Source organism: Hyperoodon ampullatus (assembly GCF_949752795.1).
Source record: "Hyperoodon ampullatus genome assembly, chromosome: 18".
In the NCBI taxonomy this organism is placed as follows: Eukaryota; Metazoa; Chordata; class Mammalia; order Artiodactyla; family Ziphiidae; genus Hyperoodon; species Hyperoodon ampullatus.
The window spans coordinates 12,549,648-12,575,842 of NC_136931.1; the positions used below are offsets into that span (position 1 = coordinate 12,549,648).

Consider the following 26,195-nt stretch of genomic DNA (forward strand, 5'->3'; position numbering starts at 1 on the left):
ACCAGGGAAGCCCTAAAATATGATTAAAATTCATAGTTTTTAGAGAATGACTTTCTTTGTCCTTGGAGGTAAATTGCATAAAACATGAGAAAATTATGGAAATGAAAACTGAGACGTCAGTTCTTAGTCAAGAATGTGTGAAAATGACACAATATAGACAAATCTTTAGCATTTAAGAAAATTTTAATATTCTGTCAAGAATTGAAATAAAACCACAAAAAGTAGTTTCCTCAAATCAGGGAAGCAAAGAATAAATATTAGTATCTGTTATTATTAAACACTTTTGCAAAGCTCATGGCATCTCAGAGGAGGCTGAAGCACTTCATACACCCAAATTCTTAGTAGTCACCTCCGTTTCAGCAGTGACTAAGCTGACACCAGCTACAGCATGTGATTCCTTCTGAAAGAAGGAGCTTTGGAGGCAAACACCTCCTTCCTCACGGCAGAGCCACCCTCAGGAAGCAACATCAGAACAATCTATTCTAAATTTTATTTTAATGTTTTTTTAAATATTTATTTTTTTATCTTGGCTGCACTGGGTCTTAGTTGCGGCACTCGGGATCTTCCTTGTAGCATCTTTAGTTGCGGCATGCAGGATCATTAGTTGTGGCATGTGGACTTCTTAGTTGCGGTGTGTGAGCTTCTTAGTTGCAGCATGTGAGCTCTTAGTTGCAGCATGCACACGGGATCTAGTTCCCCGACCAGGGATTGAACCCCAGCCACCGGCATTGGGAGTGCAGTCTTAACCTCTGGACCACTAGGGAAGTCCCCTGGTTATTTAAATAAATGAAAGACATTCACTTAAAGCATAAATACAGTATAATGGCAGAATCATAACATAGATTTAAGCCTAACAGTTGTTGTATTTAAGAGCTGTGTTGCCACCCCAGAAAAGCTTTAAAGCAAAAATGAGTGGTAATGGACCAGATATGTCAAAAAAATGACTTATGGCTGATTACATTGTTACCTTGGACTGTGGTAAGGGCCCTGGATAGTTTTCCCTTATGGGACATCTTGACCTTTTTCTGTGTTGTTAGGATCTCGGCTGTTCTCTTCATCTGAAACCCACTTCTAGGTTATGGTGACTAAACTTATCGTGGTGATCATTTTGTAATGTATAGAAATACTGAATCGCTACATTGTGTAACACGAACTTACATAGTGTTGTAGGTCAATTATACTTCAAAAACAAACTCATAAAAAAGAGATCAGATTTGTGGTTATCAGAGGCAAGGTAGAGGGAGGGGGGAATTGGATGAAGGCAGTCAAAAGGTACAAACTTACGGTTATAAGATAAATAAGTACTAGGGATGTAATGTACAACATGATAAATATAATTAGCACTGCTCTATGTTATACGTGAAAGAGTAAATCCTAGGAGTTCTTAACAGAAGGCAAAATTTTTTTTCTATTTAATTTTTAATCTATATAAGATAAGCAATATTCACTAAACTTATTGTGGTAACCATTTCATGATGTAACTCAAATCATTATGCTGTACACCATAAACTTATACAGTGCTGTATGTCAATTAAACCTCAATAAAACTAGAAGGAAAAAAACCCTTCTAGGTCACCTTCAAAATAGGAGCATCTACTACTGGACTCCATTCTGAGCACAAACCTCACACTAGCTCTTGGAACTGCAATGTGATCCTTTTGATGAAGAACTTGGCTATTGACCATGTTAAAAAAAAATTCCTTCTGCCATGTTCGAAATACTAGGGTGCGGGTGGAGTGGGGGGAAAGCATTCAATTAAGCGATACTCCAACATTATCTTCGGAGAGGAGCATAGCTTCCCCTAAAACAGGTAGCCAAGCTTGTGCCCAATTAAGGTACCAAAGTATAGCAGAGCTATATAGTAATTATCCTTTCTCTCTCTTGAAGAGCAGGGAGATTTGTGTCCTGTTTCTGTCCGGCTATGGAGTATAATGAAAGCGATAGAAAGTTTGGAGACAAAGAGACATGGTTTGGTCTTGGCCCAGGACCAGGTCCAGGACCACGGCCACATTTATGTTCTCTGTGTTTTCCTCCAATGTAGGGTGTGCTGTGACTGGTTGGACTTAAGTACACAATGAACCATATTGGGGATTAACAGATGACACATATGCAAGTATTTACTTTAAGTCAACATTTATGAAAATCTTATTTTACAAAAATGTTAACACAGGCGATGGCTACGATTTTGGTGCACAGAAACCGTCCGCCTTTGGGAAAGCGCAAGTAATACGTAAAGCGACGACTACACTTCAGTTGCGGGCACCGCCCCGTTAGCCCCACCCCTACCGAAGCCCGTCTCCTTGCTATTGGTTCCTTTCCCTGCCCCGTCGGTTGCCGTGGAGACCAAGGCTATGGCAACCAGGAGAAGCCAAAGTTTGTCGAATCGCTGGAACCGCCGAGGAATCCCGAGCTCTTGGCCCGATTCACCGCTGCCTTCATGGCGCTCTACGAGCTCTTCTCTCACCCAGTGGAGCGGGGCTACCGCGCGGGGCTCTGCTCTAAGGCCGCGCTGTTCCTGATGCTGTCCGCCGCGCTCACGTACATCCCGCCGCTGCTGGTGGCCTTCCGGAGCCACGGTGAGCCTGCCCCCCAGCCGGTGCGCGACGCGGCTCTCCGCGGCGACCGCGCCGGCCTCCCTGACCTCGGCCCCTCCGCCTCCCGCCCTCTTTACCTCAGGGTTTTGGCTGAAACGGAGCAGCTATGAGGAGCAGCCGACCGTGCGCTTCCAGCACCAGGTGCTGCTCGTGGCCTTGCTAGGACCCGAGCACGGTGGGTTCCTAGCCTGGAGCACGTTTCCCGCCTTCAACCGGCTGCAGGGAGATCACCTGCGCGTCCCGCTCGTTTCGGTGCGTGGTTCCCGCCTGGGCCCAGCCGCCCGCCGGTACTGGGCTGCGGTGGGGATGGGGGAAGGGGTGGGAGGGAGCGCCGCGGCCGGAGCCCCGGCCCCTGTGTCCGGGGGAGCCCGGCTTGGGTCTGAGGGAGTCACGAACCCACGGGAAGTTCTGTGCACAAGTTCACTGACCCGAGCTTATGTTTAATTTCCTGGGGAGCAAATTTGTTATTTCATTCGACTTCTCCAAGCCGTCCACCACCGCAATGAAGTTAGCTACAGCTGTCAGCGTCTGTGTACTATACAGAGGCTAGAAACCTGGGGGCAACCTGTGGCCGACCCCGTCATTTCCGTGGGCCTGCCCCTTCCTAATGGAAGGGTGGTCGCGAAAGTTGCCTTATGAGTCGTGCAGGCCGAGTGCTGTTCTAGTTAATTACCCCGTCGTGCAGCTACAGTCGTGCATCAGCACTCGGTAGGAACGGAAAGGGCAGGCATTTTTAGGCAGACTGACACGCGGAAGCCAACGTGCTGGTTGGTTAAGCAACCTCCGCAGACTGTGCTGCTGGCCCAGGCCCGCCTCCCTGGGCTCGCCTCCTTAGATGCCGCTCCATCCTGCCGCTGTCTGGGATGAAAATGAAGCATTTTACTGTCTGTAATCTAGTATCTGGTTCAAGATAAGTGAGGGCTTCCTATACAATCACCCCCTTTACCCTCATTTTCTGAAAACATTTTCCTTTAGAAGTAGGAAAATTCTGGATTTCCTTCTTCCAAAGTTGAATCTCTTTAGACATCTCTGAGATGATTGGCCTACAGTCAAATTTGTGTAGTGGAAAAAAAAAATTGACTTTTTGCCCAGCAACTAAACAAAATGACAAAAATTTTAAAATCTGATTGGTCATATGAATAACCGCAAACAAAATATGATTCCGATTACTTTTTATGATTACTTTAAATTTCCTTTTTTTCTGACTATAAAAATGCATGCTCATTGTAAAATATTAAAGAGTTACAGGTACGTATAATGACGTAAAATTAAAGGCTCAGTTTGGTACATGTATCAATACTTGTTAATTAACCTTCATTTTAAGGTCTGCAAAGTATTTCATGACATGGAAAACTGCAGTGGATTTACCAGTTGCCTGTTGGTGGATTTTTGATTTGCTTTTACTTTTTCACTATTAGAATACTGCAGTGAACAAGATTTTGAATAAGTCATACACCTTTAAACGTCAAATTGTGAGGAATTGGAATAGAAGCTGTTTGTTGAAATTGTATAAATACATAGAAAACTAAGCAAGCAATAAAATAATTATTAACTCCAGAAAAATAAAAAGTAAGGAAAAGCATTTACGAATAGGTCTATAACTATACGAATAGGATTTACATAATCATAATTTGGTGAACACTGAATGTTGACTAACCAAGATAAGACTTTAACGCTACTGGGGGGATGGGAAGGCGGCGGTGCTGGCTGGAAGGGAGGGGGAAAGAAAACTAAATCATCCCTCTTTGCGGGAAGACAATAGAGGATGCCTGAAATGGAAGTTGAGAAGTGCCAGCCAATGCCAAGGTTGTGTAAAGACATGGAGATACATTTCTAAATAAGGTAATAAAGGTAAATGAGGCAAAATTAGTTGCCCTGTGGGTGGAAGCCTGCAGGTTTTTGTAACATTGTTGAACACTTTGATTCTTTAAATGATCAGGTCTTTTGAATTTATTTAAAAATAGAAGTGGAGCAGAGACGCATTTCTTTCCACAGCTCCTCCCTAATCGTGACAAGTTGCCCATTTTTATTCTTATTTGAGATTATAATGCCTCTGGGGAAGGGCGACTGCGGGTGAGAGGCCAGCATCGAGGTACGCTTCCTTTTCCCTGTAAACCCACTGTACTTCTGTTCCACCTGTGTTTCCTTTCCAAAAGTGGAAACAAAGGTTGTTGTTGTTGTTTGTATTACAAACACACAAAAAATTAACTTGTTAGTTTTACTTCAGGTTAGCATTCCTTGTCTTTTAAATTTTTGGTAGAAATTTTTTCTTTACATTTGTATATTCCTATCTATCATACTTTCTGGTTACTTGAGTCTAAGAAATAATCATGAAAACTTAAAATAATCATGAAAACAAGGATACAGCATTAGGTTTCATTCATGTGTTCTTTTCACTTGTTCATCCACCATGAACTGGGTTGGCTTCCCAGTTGGATTGCTAGTTAGCCTCTTATCTCTGTAACCAGAAACCACTCCCTTGAGAGCACTGCCCACCAACCCCCTACTTCTGGTGTGTGTGTGTTGCGATTTTGTGAAGCCAAGACTACCTGTTGTTTTTATGGTGTCCAGAGCTATCAATCCTCTTTAATACTGGGCAGTTTTACACTGTAAAACATAAAGCCAAAGCTCCTTTTTCTTAGTCTTTTTTTTCTCCCCATTCTAAGCCTCTGTCTCTAAGTAATTTATGACCTTGTCATCTACAGTCTTTCTCAGTAAATTATTTGCTTCCTTGCTGGCTGAGCTCTGGGTTTGAGAATAGTTTGAAATCATGAGATACAAATAAATAGTTAGATGATAAGGAAGTACAGAAAAAAAGTAAGCAAAAATTCTAGGAGAAAAAGGGTAATATCAATACAAGGGAAAGAGGTCTACCAGATATTAAACTATACCTTAAAGCTCTAATAAGTAAAGTAGTGTGGTTTGGGGAATTATATAAAAAGTATGGAAATGGACCCTAATATGACAAAGGTGGCATTTTAAATCAGTGAGTAAAGATGGAGCTAGTCCTCAGAGACTGTACAGCAGAATTAAAGTCCAGATAGATCAAAATTAAATTTAAAATATGAAATCATAAAAGTACTGAAACAAATGAGTGAAAGCTTTTAAATCTCTGAGTATGATGTAAAATTTAGAAGGCATAAAAGAAACTTTTTTGATAAATGCAAGTATATAATTTAAAAAATCATTGGCCTGGTGAAAACCATAAGCAAAGCCAAAACACAAATGACAACAAGGAAAAAAGTTTTACTATTTGTATCACTTGTAAAGGGCTATTTTTCCTAACATAAAGTGCCTACAGATCTGTAATTAAAAGACCAACTACCTAGTAAAAAAAATGGGCAAAGAATATGAACAGTTTATAGAAGACAAAACACACTGTGAACTAAAAAAACATATGCACAGCCTAAAAGTTGAGAGTTATGTTTTATTAGGCAGACATACTGAGGACTTCAAGCCTAGGAGGCAGCATCTCTAGTAACCCTGAGAAAACTGCTCCAAGGAGGTGAGGTAGGATATACAGGAGTTTTGCAACAAAGGGCAGGTAGTAGGAACAAAAGATTACTGTTAGTAGAAGAAAACTAGATCTCAAGTTAAGGAATTTAGTGCTTTTCTATGTATGGGAAGATGCTAGAGTTTGGGCTCACTGAAATCATTCCTTTGATATGCACCTCAGCTGTCTGGGGCCAGTATCCTGTGTTTTCACATCCTGAATTTCCTCAGGGTGCACCATGGGGAGTGGATGCAGTCTGATGGCTGCTAGATGGCAGGTATTCTTTGTTTCTGTCCTGAGTTCCCTCAGGGCTCACCAGCTCACCATCAGCGTGGGTGTAATTGCTAATGACTGTGACATCCTTTGTTTACTGATATGGCACGCAGTATTCTATTTCTCAACACATAACTCTTAAACATATGAAATCGCACTCGTAATTAGATGCAAATTAAGAATAATTGAGATATCATTTTTATCTATCAAATAGGCAAAAATTGAAGTTTCGTAGCATGGTGAGCAAGATGTAGGGAATTGTGCATACACTCCTGTATATCTCTGGTGGGAGCGTAGATTGATAAAACCTCTTTAAGGACCATATTTGTTTGTCCATATATGTCAAAATTACCAATTCATGTGCCTGCTTCTACTTCTAGTAAGGTGTCCTGAGGTTTGTGCACACATGTGAAATGACATATGTAAAAAGTTGCTCATTGCAGCATTGTCTGTAGTATCAAAAGATGGTAAACAGGGCTTCCCTGGTGGTGCAGTGGTTAAGCATCCGCCTGCCAATGAAGGGGACATGGGTTCAAGCCCTGGTCCGGGAAGATACCACATGCCGCGGAGCAACTAAGCCCGTGCGCCACAACTACTGAGCCTGCTCTCTAGAGCCCGCGAGCCACAACTACTGAGCCCGAGTGCCACAGCTACTGAAGCCCACGTGCCCAGAGCCCGTGCTCCGCAACAAGAGAAGCCACTGCAATGAGAAGCCCACGCACCACAGCAAAGAGTAACCCCCGCTCGCCGCAACTAGAGAAAAACCCACACGCAGCAACGAAGGCCCAGCGCAGTGAAAAATAAATTAAAAAAAAAAAAAAAAAAAAAAAAGGTAAACAACCTATGTAGCAATAGAAGACTCATTTAAAAAGTTGTGTTGCATCTACCTGGTGGAATGTTACATAGCTTTTTTTTTTAATGAAGTTGGATTTATATCTATTGATGTGGAATTACCTCCAAGAGAAATTGATAAGTGTAAGAAACAAAAATTGTATATAATATGCTTCTATGTGTATAAAAATGGAAAAAAACCCCAAAAATATATGAATGTGTGTATTTACATACACATACATGCATGCTTCAGCTATCTCTGGAAGAATTCAAAAGAAACTGACAACATTGATTGCTCTGGGGAAGGAACTAGGTGGCTGAGGTTAAGGTGGGAGAGAAATTTTTCACTACATAGCCTTTTGTACCATTATAATTTTGTAACATGGGAATGTAATACATATTCAAGATTTTTAAATTACAATGACAACAATTTTTAAAGGAAAAATTTAGAAAGCGCCGTGTAAAACAAAAGCAAACCAAAAAAACAGTAAAAATTTAAAAGCAGGTAAGTATATAAAATGCCACAGTTACTTTGGAAAATAGTTGGCAGTTCCTCAAAAAGTTAAACTTAGAATTAACCTCGCTCTTCTAGTCCCCGCTTCGCCGCGCATTTAAGATTCCTCGTGGAAGCTGAAGCCGCACTTCTGGCGTGGCCCCTCCGGCCAGCCGGCCCCTCAGATGAGAACCGCGCCCAGGCCAGCGCCCGCAGCTCAGCCACCAGCAGCGGCTCCACCGTCTGCTGTTGGCCTGCTGCTGCTCCCCGGCAGCCAGGTCTGATGGCCCAGATGGCAACCACTGCAGCCGGCGTGGCTGTGAGTTCTGCCATCGGCCACACTCTGGGTCATGCCCTCCCTGGTGGCTTCAGTAGAGGAAGTAATGCTGAGCCCTCAAGGCCTGACGTCACTTACCGGGAGCCTCGGGGAACCCAGCCGGCACAGCAGCAGCAGAATGGCCCATGCTTTTTTGAGGTGAAATAGTTTTTGGAGTGTGCACTGAACCAGGGTGACCTTAAGCTTTGTGAAGGTTTCAGTGAGGTGCTGAAACAGTGCAAATTGGCGAACGGGTTAGCTTAATCAAGAAGTTCCAACTGAAGACATGAAAAATCATCTCTCATGACCATGTTGATTTAGCATTAAAAATATAATTGATAGTGAAGATATAAAGTGTGAAGCCACCAGTTAAACCTCTCCTCGATCATTAATAGCTTTTGTGCTTCAAAATTGCAGTGGAAGAGGGTATTCTCACCATGTAGAAGCTCATGAGATGGTATTGAGTTTGGGGCTGGACGGATGTTTGTGTGGCCTCTTAAACAAGCTTTTGTTTGTGAATTAATTAGAATAAAGTGATTTTCTTTCAAAAAAAAAAAAACATAGAGTTATCATGTGTCCCAGCATCCCTACTCCTAGGCATATGTGTACCCCAGAAAATTGAGGACATACGTCTACACAGAAGCTTGTGCACAAATGTTCATAGCAGCCTCATTCATAAGAGCAATAACAATTCAAAAAACAAGTCCAAACAACCAAACGTCCATCAATGAGTGAATGGATAACAAAATATGTTATATCCATACAATAGAATATTACCCAACCACAAAAAGGAATGGAGTCATGTTATGTGCTACAACATGGATGAAACTTTTTGCTAAGTAAAAGGATCCAACCACAAAACAGCACATGTTGTATGATTTCATTTAGATGAAATGTCCAGAATAGACAAATCTGTAGAGACAGAAGGTAGATTAGGGATTCCAGTAATTTGGGGAATTAATTGGTGGAGAGGAGAGATGGGTAGTGACTGCTAATGGGGATGGGTATGTGGTTTCTTTTGGGGCTGATGAAAATGTTTTGAAGTTGGAATCATTGGTGATAGTCACACAACTTTGTGAATATACTAAAATCTACTGAATTGTAGCAAAAGGGTGAATTTTATGGTATGTGAATTATGTCTAAATTTTTTTAAAAGCAGGTTGGTGATATCCTGGTGATATGCTTACAAGCTGTAGTAATAAAAATTGCTGTTGGGGCTTCCCTGGTGGCGCAGTGGTTGAGAGTCCGCCTGCCAATGCAGGGGACACGGGTTCGTGCCCTGGTCCGGGAAGATCCCACATGCTGCGGAGCAGCTGGGCCCGTGGGCCATGGCCGCTGAGCCTGCGCGTCCAGAGCCTGTGCTCCACAACGGGAGACGCCACAACAGTGAGAGGCCCGCGTACTGCAAAAAAAAAAAAAAAAGAAAATTTGCTATTGGGAATTTCCAGGTTAGGACTTGGCGCTTTCACTGACTAGGACCCGACTTCGATCCCTGGTCTGGGAACTAAGATTCCACAAGCCCCACAGCACGGCCAAATAAATGAATAAAATTGAAATTGCTGTTGATTTACCATGCCTCTGGCATATGCTAAGCATTTTATCATTAGATAATACATTTAAATTCCTCTATGTGGTACTTGGCCTTTAACAATCACTTAGTAAAGTGTTAACCATTGATTTTTTTTTTCTTTTTTTTTTTTTTTTTTTGCGGTACGTGGGCCTCTCACTGTTGTGGCCTCTCCCATTGCGGAGCACGGGCTCCGGACGTGCAGGCTCAGCGGCCATGGCCCACTGGCCCAGCTGCTCTGCGGCATGTGGGATCTTCCCGGACCGGGGCACGAACCCGTGTCCCCTGCATCGGCAGGCGGACTCTCAACCACTGCGCCACCAGGAAAGCTCATCCCTATGCTTTTAATGCTTTAAAAGTCAAGTTTCTTGTTTCTAATAAAAGAAGAAAAAGAGCACAGAGTGACATTTTTCCTCAATGAGCCTGACTTGGTTCTTTAAGCATGTATGACCCAGAGAATATGGGGGCTGAAGACTACAAGAGGATGCAGGAGGATGAGCGGAGAGTACTGTGTGTCCGAGACATGTTTTTTCACATCTCCGAAATCAGAGTGTGTCTGCCTGTCGGTGGTATCTTAAAATAGCTGTTGGCCAGAAGACAGGCTTGGCGAGTCCTCACTGCCTACGTATGGAAACTCAGAAGTACCAGCACCAAAACTTGCAGAAAGGACATCAGCAACTTGACAGAAAACCCCAGAGACAATAATAAAACATTTTAAACCTAAGAACCAAGTGATAAGCAGCTAAGGGAAGGTTCAAGAGGCACTTAATAGTAGGATAACTCCACAGAATTTTAAAGCCTGCTTATGGACCCAGACCAGTGAATTTTAGTTCCCTTTGTGGATGTTGTTTTTTTTTTAGCGGTACGCGGGCCTCTCACCGTTGTGGCCTCTTCCGTTGCAGAGCACAGGCTCCGGACACGCAGGCTCAGCGGCCATGGCTCACGGGCCCAGCTGCTCCGCGGCATGTGGGATCCTCCCGGACCGGGGCACGATCCCGCATCCCCTGCATCGGCAGGCGGACTCTCAACCACTGCGCCATTAGGGAAGACCATGAATTTTTTTTTTTTTTTCTGTATGCGGGCCTCTCACTGTTGTGGCCTCTCCCGTTGCGGAGCACAGGCTCCGGACGCGCAGGCTCAGCGGCCATGGCTCACGGGCCCAGCTGCTCCGTGTCATGTGGGATCCTCCCGGACCGGGGCACGAACCCACGTCCCCTGCATCGGCAGGCGGACTCAACCACTGTGCTACCAGAGAAACCCCCGTGAATGTTTTTTAAATGCTGTAAAAAAGCACCAGTGTGCTTCATGGCACAAAGGACAAACTTGCATAGAAAAGTATGGATAATACTGAGTCAAAAAATGATTCAAAGAATCATGATGTAAAGAAGTTTTAAGAATCCCTGGATCAATTTATTTTGCATATATTTTTCTATGTGCATAAATAGGATATCTGATATTAATATGCCTAAATCTGAAAGCTCTTTCAATAAGTATAAGATAAATACCCTTAGTGATTAGAAAGCATTGTGTCATAGTTTTTTTTTAAAGATGTTGGGGGTAGGAGTTTATGAATTTACTTATTTTTGCTGTGTTGGGTCTTCGTTTCTGTGCGAGGGCTTTCTCTAGTTGTGGCAAGCGGGGGCCACTCTTCATCGCGGTGCGTGGGACTCTCACTATCGCGGCCACTCCCGTTGCGGAGCACAGGCTCCAGACGCGCAGGCTCAGCAGTTGTGGCTCACGGGCCTAGCCGCTCCGCGGCATGCGGGATCCTCCCAGACCAGGGCTCGAACCCGCGTCCCCTGCATTAGCAGGCAGACTCCCAACCACTGCACCACCAGGGAAGCCCCTGTGTCATAGTTTAATTGGAAATATTTTTGCTTTCTTACTGGTATATAAAATATTGGTACATTTTATAATTAATGATATCTTAGATTAATTGAAATAGAGGTAGCAAGGATTTTATATGTGTAGTAGACATGGAGTAGTAGTTCCTACTTTGCTGGAGACCCAAAGACTGGTGTCAAAGAGCACTATCAGCTTAAAAAGAAAAAATGGGACACCCCAATGATGACAAGTATATGGTAAAGTGGACACTGGTATAAACTAGGAAATTAACCTTCAGTAAAAGAATATGACTCTAGGGAATTCCCTGGTGGTCCAGTGGTTAGGACTCTGTGCTTTCACTGCCGGGCGCTGGGTTTGATTACTGGTCAGGGAACTAATACCCTGCAAGCCACGTGGCACAGCAAAAAAAGAAAAAGAAAAAAAAGAGTATGACTCTAAAGAATAAAAGATATGAAAACAAACAGGAGCCAAATAAAATTCCAGCAAACTATCACATACTGTAGAATCCCTGATGAGAAAAATGTTGCAAGTCAAGGCACTGTGGAAACAATAGCACTAGTTAAATTTACAGCTACTCTTACTGTCAGGTGCTGTGCTGGTTATTAGGTCTTGTCTCAGCTCCAAACCTACCCTCCTATCCTCTCCTTTCCTCTGCCTACTGGCTCCCTGTTAGATTCTGCCAGAAGGGGGCATGGTGAACCTTGTTCTGGGAGTGGCAGAAAACCAGAAATTGCAACCTGGGTAAAGAACCATTGCTGGGGTGATGCAAACAGCAAGAAGTACATCTTTCCTCCTGCCTTATAGACTCCCTCATGGATTCTTCATCCAAGCTTCAAAGGTACCAGTACCAGCTGACAGCACTCCCTTTTTGAGGTCTGAGTCCCAGCCCCTTGAGGTAACGCCAGCCTCTTCCTTTTCTTCTCCAGCCCTAGGTAGTTATCCTGCAAAAAGTGTTCCCTGTTTGCGTTTTTAGTCCACTAATGCCTGTGTTATTAATTATCCCCTATACTACATTCCCCTGTTAAAATAACTGTTTATTTTCATTCTTCCTTCCTGATTGGACCCTGATTGATACAGGTGGACTGATGGGCATTGACTAAATCCAACAATGCCTGTATTTATCCTATCTAGTATGTTAGTATTGATTTCACACATATCTGTAAAGGATTACCTGTTTTAACTCCAGAAATCTTTGAAATTAGGGTTCTTATGGGCTATTATAGAATCAGGAGTCAGTAAACCTAAGTTCTAGCCCCAGTTCTGTCATCGGGTTCCATACCCTCTCTTGGCCTCAATGTAATTATATAAAGAGGATGACAGTACCTACCTCTCTAACTATTTATTGCTAATTATTACTAGTAATAATACTTCTCTCCTGGGGTATGCAGACGGATGAGACAGGATGAACCGTGGATATAAAAATTGCTCCAAATTGCACATATACCTTATAGAAATAAGGTGATGGTGTGATTTATGAATTCTCTTAGCCAGACACACCCACTGGATTTTAGTTACTAATCCTGAACTTGTGTTAAAGAAGTATTAGCTCATTGAGGGGACTTCCCTGGTGGCGCAGTGGTTAAGAATCCACCTGCCAATGCAGGGGAAATGGGTTCAAGCACAGGTCCAGGAACATCCCACAGGCCTCGGAGCAACTAAGCCTGTGCGCCACAACTACTGAAGCCTGCACGCCTAGAGCCCATATTCCGCAATGAGAAGCCCATGGACCACAACAAAGAGTAGCCCCCGCTCGCCGCAACTAGAGAAAGCCTATGTGCAGCAACAAAGACCCAACAAAGCCAAAAATAAATAAATAAATTTTTAAAGAATGTTTTAAAAAAGCATTAGCTCAAATAGATGGAGAGATATACCATGCTCCTGGATTGGAAGAATCAATATTGTGAAAATGACTCTACTACCCAAAGCAATCTACAGATTCAATGCAATCCCTATCAAACTACCACTGGCATTTTTCACAGAACTAGAACAAAAAATTTCAAAATTTGTTTGGAAAAACAAAAGACCCCGAATAGCCAAAGCAATCTTGAGAACGAAAAATGGAGCTGGAGGAATCAGGCTCCCTGACTTCAGACTATACTACAAAGCTACAGTAATCAAGACAGTGTGGTACTGGCACAAAAACAGAAAGATAGATCAATGGAACAGGATAGAAAGCCCAGAGATAAACCCACGTACATATGGTCAACTTATCTTTGATAAAGGAGGCAGGAATGTACAGTGGAGAAAGGACAGCCTCTTCAATAAGTGGTGCTGGGAAAACTGGACAGGGACATGTAAAAGTATGAGATTAGATCATTCCCTAACACCATACACAAAAATAAGCTCAAAGTGGATTAAAGACCTAAATGTAAGGCCAGACACTATCAAACTCTTAGAGGAATACATAGGCAGAACACTCTATGACATAAATCACAGCAAGATCCTTTTGGACCCACCTCCTAGAGAAATGGAAATAAAAACAAAGATAAACAAATGGGATCTAATGAAACTTCAAAGCTTTTGCACAGCAAAGGAAACCATAAACAAGACCAAAAGACAACCCTCAGAATGGGAGAAAATATTTGCAAATGAAGCAACTGACAAAGGACTAATCTCCAAAATTTATAAGCAGCTCATGCAGCTCAATAGCAAAAAAACAAACAACCCAATCCAAAAATGGGCAGAAGACTTAAATAGGCATTTCTCCAAAGAAGATATACAGACTGCCAACAAACACATGAAAGAATGCTCAACATCATTAATCATTAGAGAAATGCAAATCAAAACTACAATGAGATATCATCTCACACCAGTCAGAATGGCCATCATCAAGAAATCTAGAAACAATAAATGCTGGAGAGGGTGTGGAAAAAAGAGAACACTCTTGCACTGCTGGTGGGAATGTGAATTGGTACAGCCACTATGGAGAACAGTATGGAGGTTCCTCAGAAAACTAAAAATAGAACTACCATATGACCCAGCAATCCCACTACTAGGCATATACCCTGAGAAAACCATAATTCAAAAAGAGACATGTACCAAAATGTTCATTGCAGCTCTATTCACAATAGCCCGGAGATGGAAACAACCTAAGTGTCCATCATCGGATGAATGGATAAAGAAGATGTGGCACATATACACAATGGAATATTACTCAGCCATAAAAAGAAACGAAACTGAGCTATTTGTAATGAGGTGGATAGACCTAGAGTCTGTCATACAGAGTGAAGTAATTCAGAAAGAGAAAGACAAATACTGTATGCTAACACATATATATGGAATTTAAGAAAAAAAATGTCGTGAAGAACCTAGGGGTAAAACAGGAATAAAGACACAGACCTACTTGAGAATGGACTTGAGGATATGGGGAGGGGGAAGGGTAAGCTGTGGCAAAGCGAAAGAGAGGCATGGACATATATACAGTACCAAACGTAAGGTAGATTGATAGTGGGAAGCAGCCGCATAGCACAGGGAGATCAGCTCGGTGCTTTGAGACCGCCTGGAGGGGTGGGATAGGGAGGGTGGGAGGGAGGGAGACGCAAGAGGGAAGGGATGCGGGAACAGATGTATATGTATGACTGATTCACTTTGTTATAAAGCAGAAACTAAAAAAAAAAAAAAAAAAGTATTAGCTCATTGAACACCTGCCTTTGTAGCTGTTGCATTTTGTGTTAAGCTTGGTTTGAAGTAAATGGAATTAGGTAATTGATTCCATCAGTGGTCCAAGTGATAGCACAGCGATGTAACCCACCTTGCCAGCCCCAAGGGAGCGAGAGTCTTACTTGGTGACAGGTCCTCTGTGGGAGATGCACCATTTGCACCATCACTCATCCCCATGGCCCCGTCTGGGCCCTCATCTTCCACTGTCTCCAGCTCATGCACTCTGCTCAACTGCACTGGCCTCATCTCACTCCGTTAAACGCTGACCCACTTTCACCCAGAGTATGTGTGCTTTATTAGCTAGGATCACCCTTCCCCAAGACATTTATATGTCTTATCACCTCACTTTACCTGACTTCTTGGAGAATCAGGTATTCCTGAATACTTTGGATAAAAATTTTTGTTCTATCCTGGTCATTCTCATTTTTCTTTGTGACACTTAGCACTACCTGTTAGCACATATCTGTTTGTTGATTTACTTTCTGCCTCCCTGGCTGGGAATGTAAGCTCCATTAGGGTGGGGACTTTGTCCATTTTGTTTGCCATTATATTCCCAGAACCTGAAGCAATGCCTGGTACATAGTAGGCCCTCAGAAAATATTTGACAGGTTGGGACTTCCCTGGTGGTCCAGTGGTTAAGACTCCACGTTCCCAGTGCAGGGGGCCTGGGTTCGATCCCTGGACAGTGAACTAGATCCTGCATGCCGCAACTAAAAAAAGATCTCACGTGCCGCAACTAAGACCCGGCACAGCCAAATAAATAAATGTTAAAAAAAAAAAAAAAGGAAAAGAAAATATTTGACAGGTTAATGAATGGATTTAACAGGTAGACACCAATTATGGTGCTGTGCTATATCTCTGTCCTCTGTGAAGATGGCGTAAAAGTGTTCTGGCTTCTTGCAAAAAGATCTTTCTTAATCGACATCTTCTCCTTGAGTTTAAGTCTGGACATTTCAGTTCTGGAAAGAGGATCAGATTTGAAGTCAGAGATGTGGTTTCATATCCTGTCTTTACCAATAGTAGCCGTACTCCGTAAATCCCTTAATCTCTCTGAGCCTTGGTTTTCTCATATATACAATGGGGATAGTACTTGCTCTGCTTACCTTCGCCTTATTGTAAAGGTCAAATGAAACGTGTTTCTCTCCCTCTCAGACTGTGTTAGAGTCTGGATTCTTCTGGCATTTCCCTCCTGGTCACTCTCCTCTCTTGCAAGTTGTTGATCTTTGTCTTCCTATCCAACCCTAAAGATCCAGAAAAGCCATGGATCCACTAGAGAGTTAACCTGACTTTGTCTTCCAGATCTTCCCAGATACCAACTGAAAAAAAATTCACAGGAAGACAAGCCTGTGAATTCACAGACTCTTTTCCATCCTACTCATAATTGCTAATACATAATTGCCTGGGTAACCTGATCGTCAGCCCTGGTAACAGATATCCCTCGCCTACACCGGCAAAGCTGATGTAACAGGACAGAGAAAATAGTATCCAACAGAACAGAGAGGGTAGGTTTCTCTATAACAAGGCCTAGGATAAGGACATTATTGTCTAGAAGGAAAGAAATGATTGAAAGGTTTTGAAAACTGAGATATCTCCATCTCAAACGACCTTACTAGCCTGAAAAAGAACAAAGAATCTCTTCCCCCGCATAAAGGTATGGTGGAAAACCAAATGAATCAGTTGATGGGGAATTCAGATGGGAATGCTGATACCCCATAGCAGAATCCTTCTGGGAACGTACAGTGGAAAAGGATCAGTTGTAGTAACAAAATCCTGAGTTGTGGCAAAGAATCATGTCACCAGTGATCACATTTCAGTGAGTCTTTCCTGCTAGTCATTTTAGGGTCATTTTAGGGTCACTATGAGGTGAGACTGGATTCTGGTGTTTTTTTAGGATCTGTGATTTGTCTTTTTCCCTCCTTGGATCTCTGTTTTCCCTACTTTTTTTTTTTTTTTTTTTTTTTTTAGTATTTACTTATTTTTGGCTGCATCGGGTCTTAGTTGTGGCACTGGGGCTTCTCTCTAGTTGTGGCGTGTGGGCTCAGGAGTTGAGGCCTGAGGACTTAGTTGCCCCATGGCATGGGGGATCTTAGTTTCCCAACCAGGGATCGAACACACGTCCCCTGCACTGGAAAGCGGATTCTTAACCACTGGACCACCAGGGAGGTCCCTTCCCTACTTTCATGGCCATAATTTATAAAATAGTTTTAATCCCTCACTGATTTTACTTCGTTTTCTTTTTCATTGTATTCATTGGTACTAAAAGATGCACTAGGCTATAAAGCCCTGACATCAGTCCAACACTGAGAATCTGAATCAAAGCACTGTGGTTAAAGAATATATAAATAGAGCTTGGTGTTTTTCTGCTGAGTCTGTTTGGGGAATGCATAATGATTAGGATTCTTTCTTTTCTGTTTAAAAAAGTTGACTTCTAGAGAAGTAGAAGTCTGTTTTGATATGCTATTTAAATGTTCCATACAAACTCAGGCATGTTTCTAAAAAGGAAAGAAAACACCAGCAATAAAACCAAAAAATCAAATGAGGCAACTGAAAAAGAACAATGCATCCAGATGTTTACACTGTTGTTGTTACTGCCACTTCCAGATCTTGTTCAGTTTGGCCCTAGAATATTTGAGAAGCCCCAGTATGCAGTTTAGGGGCCATGCACATGTGTCTCTTTCACCACAATTGATCCACTTATACCTATGTATTTTTCTCTTTTCTTTTCTTTCTTTTTTTTTTTTTTAATAAATTTATTTATTGGCTGCGTTGGGTCTTCATTGCTGTGCGCGGGCTTTCTCTAGTTGCGGTGAGCGGGGGCTACTCTTTGTTGTGGTGTGCGGGCTTCTCATTGCGGTGGCTTCTCTTTGTTGCAGAGCACGGGCTCTAGGCACGCGGACTCAGTAGTTGTGGCTCGCGGGCTCAAGAACGCAGTCTCAGTAGTTGTGCACGGGCTTAGTTGCTCCGCGGCATGTGGGATCTTCCCGGTCCAGGGCTTGAACCCGTGTCCCCTGCGTTGGCAGGTGGATTTTCAACCACTGCGCCACCAGGGAAGTCCCTTTTTCTCTTTTCTTTCGGTGAGGAGGATAATGCCTCTGTGTGGCAGAACTATGAGTCACTGTGTATGTCCAACAGTGAGATGGATTCCTCCCAGACTTATTAAGGAGCGGGGTCACTGGCCTCTTTTGGCTTTCCTAGACTAGAGAAGAAGACAGGAACCAGGATGGGAAAATGGACATGTTACATTTTAAACTGGAGCTTCCCCTGCAGTCCACGGAGCACGTTCTTGGCGTGCAGCTCATCTTGACTTTCTCCTACCAACTGCACGTGAGTCCTCTCCCTTTTGTCTTTCAATAGAACAGAGCCCCCTTTCTGATTTCTGGAAAAACCCACACTGCAGAAGACTCTTTTCAGAGGTGTCGTTTGGGATTTAACTGCAGAAGTTAAATTTGAATGTTTTTCATTGAGGTCACATTAATTTACATGAGCTATTAATAGGTCAGAGGGTTCTGGGCAGAGTGCTTCCTGCATGGCTGAGTGAGGCATAGGAGGGATGGCTAGGCTTCAACCACAGACAAGTGACACTTAGAACCCAGAACCCCTTGGATCTGACCGAAATTGATACCGTCTCTCCTTCTAATGATTTCAGAGGATGTCGACATTCATAATGCAGAGCATGGCGTTCTTCCAATCCTCCTTCGCTGTTCCGGGGTCCCAATTATATGTGAACGGAGACCTGAGGCTGCAGCAGAAGCAGCCCCTAAGCTATGGTGGCCTAGATGTTCGGTACAATGTAAGGATATTGCTTACTATCCATCTCTTTTCTTTCTGTATGTTACTGTTTGTGTGTGTGTGTGTGTGTGTGTGTGTGTGTTGGGGGTTTTTTTGGCCGCACTACGCGGCATGTGGGATCTTAGTTCCTGGACCAGGGATCGAACCCATGTCCCCTGCATTGGAAGCGTGACGTCTTAACCACTGGACCGCCAGGGAAGTCCCTGTATGTTACTGTTTGACAAATTCTTTGAAGAGGGAGAAAGGAACGTTGGAAATAGCATGTCTTTGTGGGTAGCATAGGAAAGGATTTCTGAGGAATTCTTTCCATGAGTTCTTTCAAAATGTGGAGACGATACCCCTGTATTTACATGTAAAAAGAGAGGAAAAGAATATGTCTTTGTCTTTGAGAATTGAATTGCTTATAGTTTTTGGGTGCACGCACATGTGGGCACACACACACGGTGTATTTATTTCAGGTGACCTTTTTCAGTTCATGTAAAACATTTGAAAAAGAATACTGGGACTTCCCTGGTGGGGCAGTGGTTAAGAATCCGCCTGCCAATGCAGGGGACATGGGTTCGAGCCCTGGTCCAGGAAGATCCCACATGCCGCAAAGCAGCTAAGCCCGTGCACCACAACTACTGAGCCTGCTCTCTAGAGCCCACATGCCACAACTACTGAGCCTGAGTGCCACAGCTACTGAAGCCCACGCTCCACAACAAGAGAAGCCAGCGCAGTGAGAAGCATGCACACCGCAACGAAGAGTAGCCCCTGCTCATGGCAACTAGAGAAAGCCCGCGCACAGCAATGAAGACCCAATGCAGCCTAAATAAATAAATAAATTTATTTATTTTAAAAAAAGAAGAAGAAAAGAAAAAGAATACTAACCAACATTTGTTAAGCATATAACATGCCAGCCTGAGTTAAGAGGTTTAAATGTGCTATCTCATTTAATCATTACAGCAACCTCACGCGATGCCTTCTCTTGCAACTTCCCTGCTCTCCAGCCGCTTGTCCTGTCATTGTCCCCCTATGCTCCCTTCTAGGTTGCTTATCCTATTGCTCCATTCTGGTCCCTGTTCAAAGCTCCTGAGCACCATCCTTCCCTGACACTCCTTCTAAAGAACATTTACCTGTCCCTCCATCATTCCTCACCCAGGTTTATTCCTCTTACCTCCACCTGAAATATTAAAGAGAGGTTTTCAATTTGTTCATTTGCCATCTCCCTCAGCGGTAAAAGCGCTGCCATCTTCTGTCTTCTCTCACCCCAGCGCCTGAAACAGTGCCTGCCGCACTGTAAGCACTCAGAGTTGATGTGAGAATGAACTCTCATCTCACACATGAGGAAACTGGAGCTTACAGGGATTGATTAATTTTCCCAAAGTCCCACAGCTTGAAAGTAACGGAGCCATGAATTGTCTCTCTGAGGCCAGAACTCATGCATCTGATCACTTTTTACTAACCTTTACATTATCACAGGGAGGCCCGTATAAGTTGGGCTGGGCTACTTTTTTTTTTTTTAATATTTATTTATTTGGCTGCACCGGGTCTTAGTTTCAGCACGAGGGATCTTTGTTGCCACGTGTGGGATCTTTGGTGTGGTATGTGGGATCTTTTTTTTAGTTGCAGCATGCGGGATCTAGTTCCCTGACCAGAACCCAGGCCCCCTGCGTTGGGAGCACGGAGTCTTAACCACTGGACCACCAGGGAAGTCCCTGGCTGGGCTACTTTAGAAAATGAATATGAGATGTTACCATTTATTATAGGCATAAACCAGGACTGTTCCAGATAAATTGGGATTCATGGTCACCTAGCTATAATCAACATACATTTTGTTTTGTTTTGTTTTAATTAATTTATTTTTGGCTGCTTTGGGTCTTTGTTGCTGCGCACGGGCTTTCTCTAGTTGCGGCGAGCGGGGGCTACTCTTCGTTGCGGTGCGTGGGCTTCTCATTGCTGTGGCTTCTCTTGTTGCGGAGCACGGGCTCTGGGCACGTGGGCTTCAGTAGTTGTGGCTCACGGGCTCTAGAGTGCAGGCTCAGTAGTAGTGGCACACAGGCTTAGTTGCTGCACGGTGTGTGGGATCTTCCTGGACCAGGGCTCGAACCCATGTCCCCTGCATTGGCAGGTGGATTCTTAACCACTGCGCCACCAAGGAAGTCCCAACATACGTTTTTTAAAAAGGAGGAGACTATAAGATATAAACTTAATGTAGCACTTTTTATTTGAAGGTTTATATATTACATTATGTCAACAGGACTATGATATTAGAGGGCAGATCTTTCTTTTCTTCAAAGGATTATGTGCTTACTGTTTGCGCTTTATCCTATTTCCATCTCTGTATTTCAAAGAGATCAATTAGAGAGAATCCAGGCAAGAGCAAGAAAAAGACAAAGGAGTTGAAAATGTGGTCTCTTAAAAAAAATTAATCATTTCTCCCATTGGAATAGAAAGAGGTATTTTATAAATAGCTTTTAACGTGTAAAAGGTGTAAAAGGTGGATATGGACCCCTTGTTTCCATCCCTGCAAAAAGAAAGACTGAGAGTAAATGACTTAAATTGTTGCAGAGGAGTTCATTCGTCCTTGAAGAAAAGAGTATCAATACTGGAATGGGCCACCAAGCACAAGAGGGCTGTCTCTGAGGTCAGCCTGGGTGGGCAGGAGGGTAGAAAAACAAGAGGGGAAGCCGCTTGGGTGCTCACATCACATCCTCCTGTCGAATCCCAGGTATCTGTAATCAACGGGACCAGCCCTTTTGCCCATGACTACGACCTCACCCACATTGTTGCTGCCTATCAGGAAAGGAATGGTGAGTCATGTGGAGAGTTCATTCAGCTGCTTCTCAAGGACTTTGCAGGTTAATGGGGTTATTGGAGAGAAACAGAATTAGAGCCCACATCATATGAAAGTATCAAAACCAGTGAATGCTTGGGACTTCCCTGGTGGCGCAGTGGTTAAGAATCTGCCTGCAAATGCAGGGGACACGGGTTTGAGCCCTGATCCGGGAAGATCCCACATGCCGCGGAGCAACTAAGCCCGTGCGCCACAACTACTGAGCCTGCTCTCTAGAGCCCGTGAGCCACAACTAGTGAGCCAGTGTGCCACAACTACTGAAGCTCTTGCGCCTGGAGCCCATGCTCCGCAACAAAAGAAGCCACCACAAGGAGAAGCCCGCACACCACAACGGAGAGGAGAATATCCCCTGCTCGCTGCAACTAGAGAGAGCCCGTGCACAGCAATGAAGACCCAATGCAGCCATAAATAAATAAATAAATAAATAAATTTATTAAAAACAAAACAGTGAATGCTCAGTTATGGAAGGTGAACAGGTTGCTCAGGGTTTGTCCTTTTTCTCCTGATCTAAAGACCCACACACTAACCATCCCCTCCACTGCTCCTATGGTCCGGCAGGTTAGTGCCAATTAACTGCCATATGTATCCCACCGCTGACTTGATGGGTTTATATATATAGATATGTGAGTTTCTCCCCACACCATACCTGTAAAAGAAGCCAAAGACAAGTTGCTGTCCATAGTTATCAGATGGAAATAGGGACTGTGCATGACTCACCCCATGTCAGCAGCTGCAGTAGGAGAAAGCACCCAAGGTTCTAGCTGGAAGGCAGAGGGTATCCATCCCTTTCAAGAGGTGGTCTCTCAGGCCATCCCTGAGTGTGTGCTTGACTCAGCACATCTGGCTGGTTGGTGGTCTGAGGTTTTCTCTAAAGGCATCTAAAGCATTACTTGGCAACCAGACATCATAGATACTATACACAGACATTTAACAAGTGAGGGGACTGCAGTTCCAGTATTTCTTTCTGATTTTATGTAATACCCTAGCAGCGTTATTCCAAAAATAAAGAATTTTAGAACACAAAAACATTTATCTGCAAATCAACTTTTCTTTCTTAATTCCTTCCAGTCTTTGTACATGTGTAGATTTTTTTATACAGCTTCTATCATAGTTTATTATTTATTTATTTTGGCTGCACTGGGTCTTAGTTGCTGCATGCAGGATCTTTTTTTTTTTTTTTTTTTTTTTAGTTGCAGCATGCGGACTTCTTAGTTGCGACATGCATGTGGGATCTAGTTCCCCGACCAGGGATCTAACCCAGGCCCCCTGCATTGGGAGCACGGAGTCCTCCCCACTGGACCACGAGGGAAGTCCCAACTCCTGTCCATAGTTTAGAGACACTTTATGATCTAACTTATCTTCTGTACTTTGTAATATAAATATTTTCCCACACTGCTACAAAGTTCTAATTGGTTTTCTTTTCAGAGGTAGCATAGTATTCTTTTGCTTAGCCATTCAACAATTGTAGAACACATAGACTGTTTCCAAGTTTTTAACTTATTTTAACAAGTATTTTAACAATAATATGTGAGCAACTTTGAACATTCAGCTTCTCTTTCCTTTGGAATTATTTTTTTGGTATGAGTTCTGAGGTGCAGAATTTGCCTGAGAGGTCAGAGTATTTTTATAGCCCTCAATATTTTATTGCTGAAGAGAGCATTCATGGATTAACTCCCCATTGTGTTGCAGTAACCACCATCCTGACTGACCCCAACCCCATCTGGCTGGTCGGAAGGGCTGCAGAAGCTCCATTTGTGATTAATGCTGTCATCCGATACCCCATGGAAGTCATCTCATATCCTTTCTGTTAAAGGGCCAACAGTAGCTGGGTTTCAAAAAAGGAAAGGATTCCTCAGTTGTCCCAGGAAGGGACAGGTGTGGGAAGCCTCAAGCTGGAAATTGCCGCATTTGTAGCCCCACGCAAATGACTGTCTGTCTGCAGTTCATACAGGAAAAAATATTCATTTCCTGTTCATATTTCTTCTTGAGCAATTCTTCTAGATCAGAATCATCCATATTTATATCTTAATAATCTTTTATTATCTCTTTTATCTTAAGGGTATTTGAAACATTTTTGCCATTTTCTGTCTAAACTAACCCTTTGGTTTGACATTTCCTTAGAAAATGTCATCTGTGATTCCTTAACTGTTTGTACTTATCTACCAGGATTCTGGGAAATGATAAAGTTTGCTTGGATCCAGTATGTCAGTATCCTACTTATCTTCCTCTGGGTGTTTGAAAGAATCAAAAGATTTGTGTTTCAAAATCAGGTGGTGACCACAATCCCTGTAACAGCATTGCCCCAGGGAGAACTGTATAAGGAGCATTTATCTTAAGAAGACCCTTTCTGAAAACTCTAAGCTACCTCACTGTTGTCTTCTGAGGACTGTCATCTTACAAAATTTCTGAAAAGAGCCTGTGGACACTTGCCCATGTGTGTGCTTTTCCTATCAGAGACAAAGAACATTCCTTTCTAATTTCCCTCTACACAAATTCTATATTTTCTATGCGCCTACAAAAATAATCACTGACTAGTTTGTGGAAATGTTTCTGAGGGTTCCTGAAGGCTATAATTTGCTTTTGTTTTTTGTCTTAGAGACTTGAATTTCAGGAGAAAACTACAGTCAGTTCAGAGAGCTTGGAAAGAGTCCCATCTCTGGTCAAGCAAAGACTTTTCCTCTCTTGAACTGAGAAACATGCTATGTATTTCTTCCCCCTATTGTAAACCACGTTTTACTCTTTTCAGGGCTCTCTGGTGATAGATATGCAAATCATCAGCACTTTCCACTCCTGGGCATCTAAATTTCCCATTCAGGACTGATTTCCAGAACTGAGAGGCCTTTAACTGGAGGTCTGGAGAGTGAGAAAGGGAGCGCTCCAGAGCACATGTGAGCACGTGCGGGAGGGTGGGCGACTTGAGGACACTAGGACCATCCATCCACCTGCCCCGAGTCTAACAGACAGTCATCTGTCGGTAGCTCAGCTGAACAGCCCTTTATCCCTGCCCTGCTGTGGCTGGCTCTTTGCCCTCTGTCTGGGCCCCTGGAAGAGCAGGCTGCAGTCAGAAGTGCCGTTCCATTCACAAGCCCCTCAGCAACGGTGGGGGGAGTGAGGAGTGTAACAACAGGTTCTTTCTCTTCGGCCCTCACCCAACACCCTGGACGCTTGCCACTCCTTCTCCTTGACAGCCCTCCCCCCTCTTGAAAAGGACATGGGTGACAGAGGAGCTGTTGTTGGTATTGGCTCCCACTGCCTGACCACCACAGAGTTTACTTGGAGGGCTAGCGGGAAGCCCAGCTACTTGTGTTTCCCTTGACTAAGGAGCAGGGTGCCCATCAGAGTGGGCCGCTTTGGAGAGGACACACAAGGAACAGGGAGGGGATAAAGAGGATGCTAGCCCAGGCAGCCCAATCCGGGCCTGGCCTTTAGCAGAATGACATGCAGTCCAGCCAGATTACCCTCATGACTAAGTGAGTGTCTGCCGAAGAGACCGCTGGAATGGGCCTCTCTGTTGCAGAGAATTCTCCATTCTCGCCCTAAGGACACCTGGACCTGCTTTATGATACCGAGATATCACTGGCACTGGAAGGACATGCCCTCTGTGATCCACGCTTCACTCCCATCCACACACACACTCCTGAGCGCATGCCTCAGTTTACCCTGGAGACTCAGTTTTTATTTCCAAAGCACCTTTTCATTCAGGCTGACCAAAATAAGAGTTTTGGAAACAAAGCTGTTTTGAAGTATCCAAGCACAAAAATATCCTAACACTGACCCCTCTGCTTTTTCTTTTAATATTTTGGGCTGTTTATATGCCTAAAGTTTTTTTCTTGAGATTTAAATAAAAAATGGTTTCTGGTTTGAGTCACCAAAAGGTAATGAGTATGGAAAGATAGCTGAAGATGTGTATATACATGGCTTTGCATTTTATTACATTATTTTCATGCAAAATGTGTATAAAGAACCATGATGTTTTGTAACTTTATAATTAAAATGTTCAAACTGGAAGGTTGCATGTGGCTCTTTAGAGGGAGAGTATTTGGAAAGGGGAGGATGGGGAGGGCAGAGGTGATGCACACTTCTTGGGGTTACTCACCATCAGCCTTGCTTTGCCAGGGCTCTGCCCAAAAACCTTGCAGCTTTTGTTAGCTCTTCGCAAAAGCCTTCTGGCCCTGCCCCAAGTAAATGCGAGTTTTTGGTGAAATCCACATGGCATGTGGAAACCACAGGCTGGAAAATTACAACTGCGTCTGGTGAACATTAGATTATTTACAGATCACATGTTGGTAGCTTCTGAACCTGAATCACACCTTATAGCTGAAAGAGGGGAAAAATGGAAATATACAGGATATTATCAACTGGACTGTAACCCATAACTACATCATGGTTTGAAACAATATTTGGCAGGGGGGAATCCCTTATTTTGCCAAATGATTTTCCAGTTTCTGTTTGAATCAGGTGAGGTCCCATCATGTAAGATTGATAAAGCAATTAATAA

General features: G+C 43.4%; 1 protein-coding gene and 1 pseudogene across 2 annotated transcripts; both read left to right on the forward strand.

Moving 5' to 3' along the window:
* Positions 1-2,437: 2,437 nt before the first annotated feature.
* On the forward strand, positions 2,438-24,033 carry TMEM231 (transmembrane protein 231; the record flags this gene model as incomplete). The annotated part of the gene is given in 7 exon segments (XM_079723870.1): positions 2,438-2,576; positions 2,677-2,846; positions 18,268-18,396; positions 18,719-18,862; positions 21,572-21,653; positions 23,387-23,502; positions 23,866-24,033. Coding segments are annotated over 7 exon segments (948 nt in total).
* Positions 3,031-8,307, forward strand: LOC307066194 (coiled-coil-helix-coiled-coil-helix domain-containing protein 2-like; annotated as a pseudogene). The gene is made up of 2 exons: positions 3,031-3,126; positions 7,784-8,307. The product of its transcript is annotated as a coiled-coil-helix-coiled-coil-helix domain-containing protein 2-like (transcript).
* Positions 24,034-26,195: the final 2,162 nt, after the last annotated feature.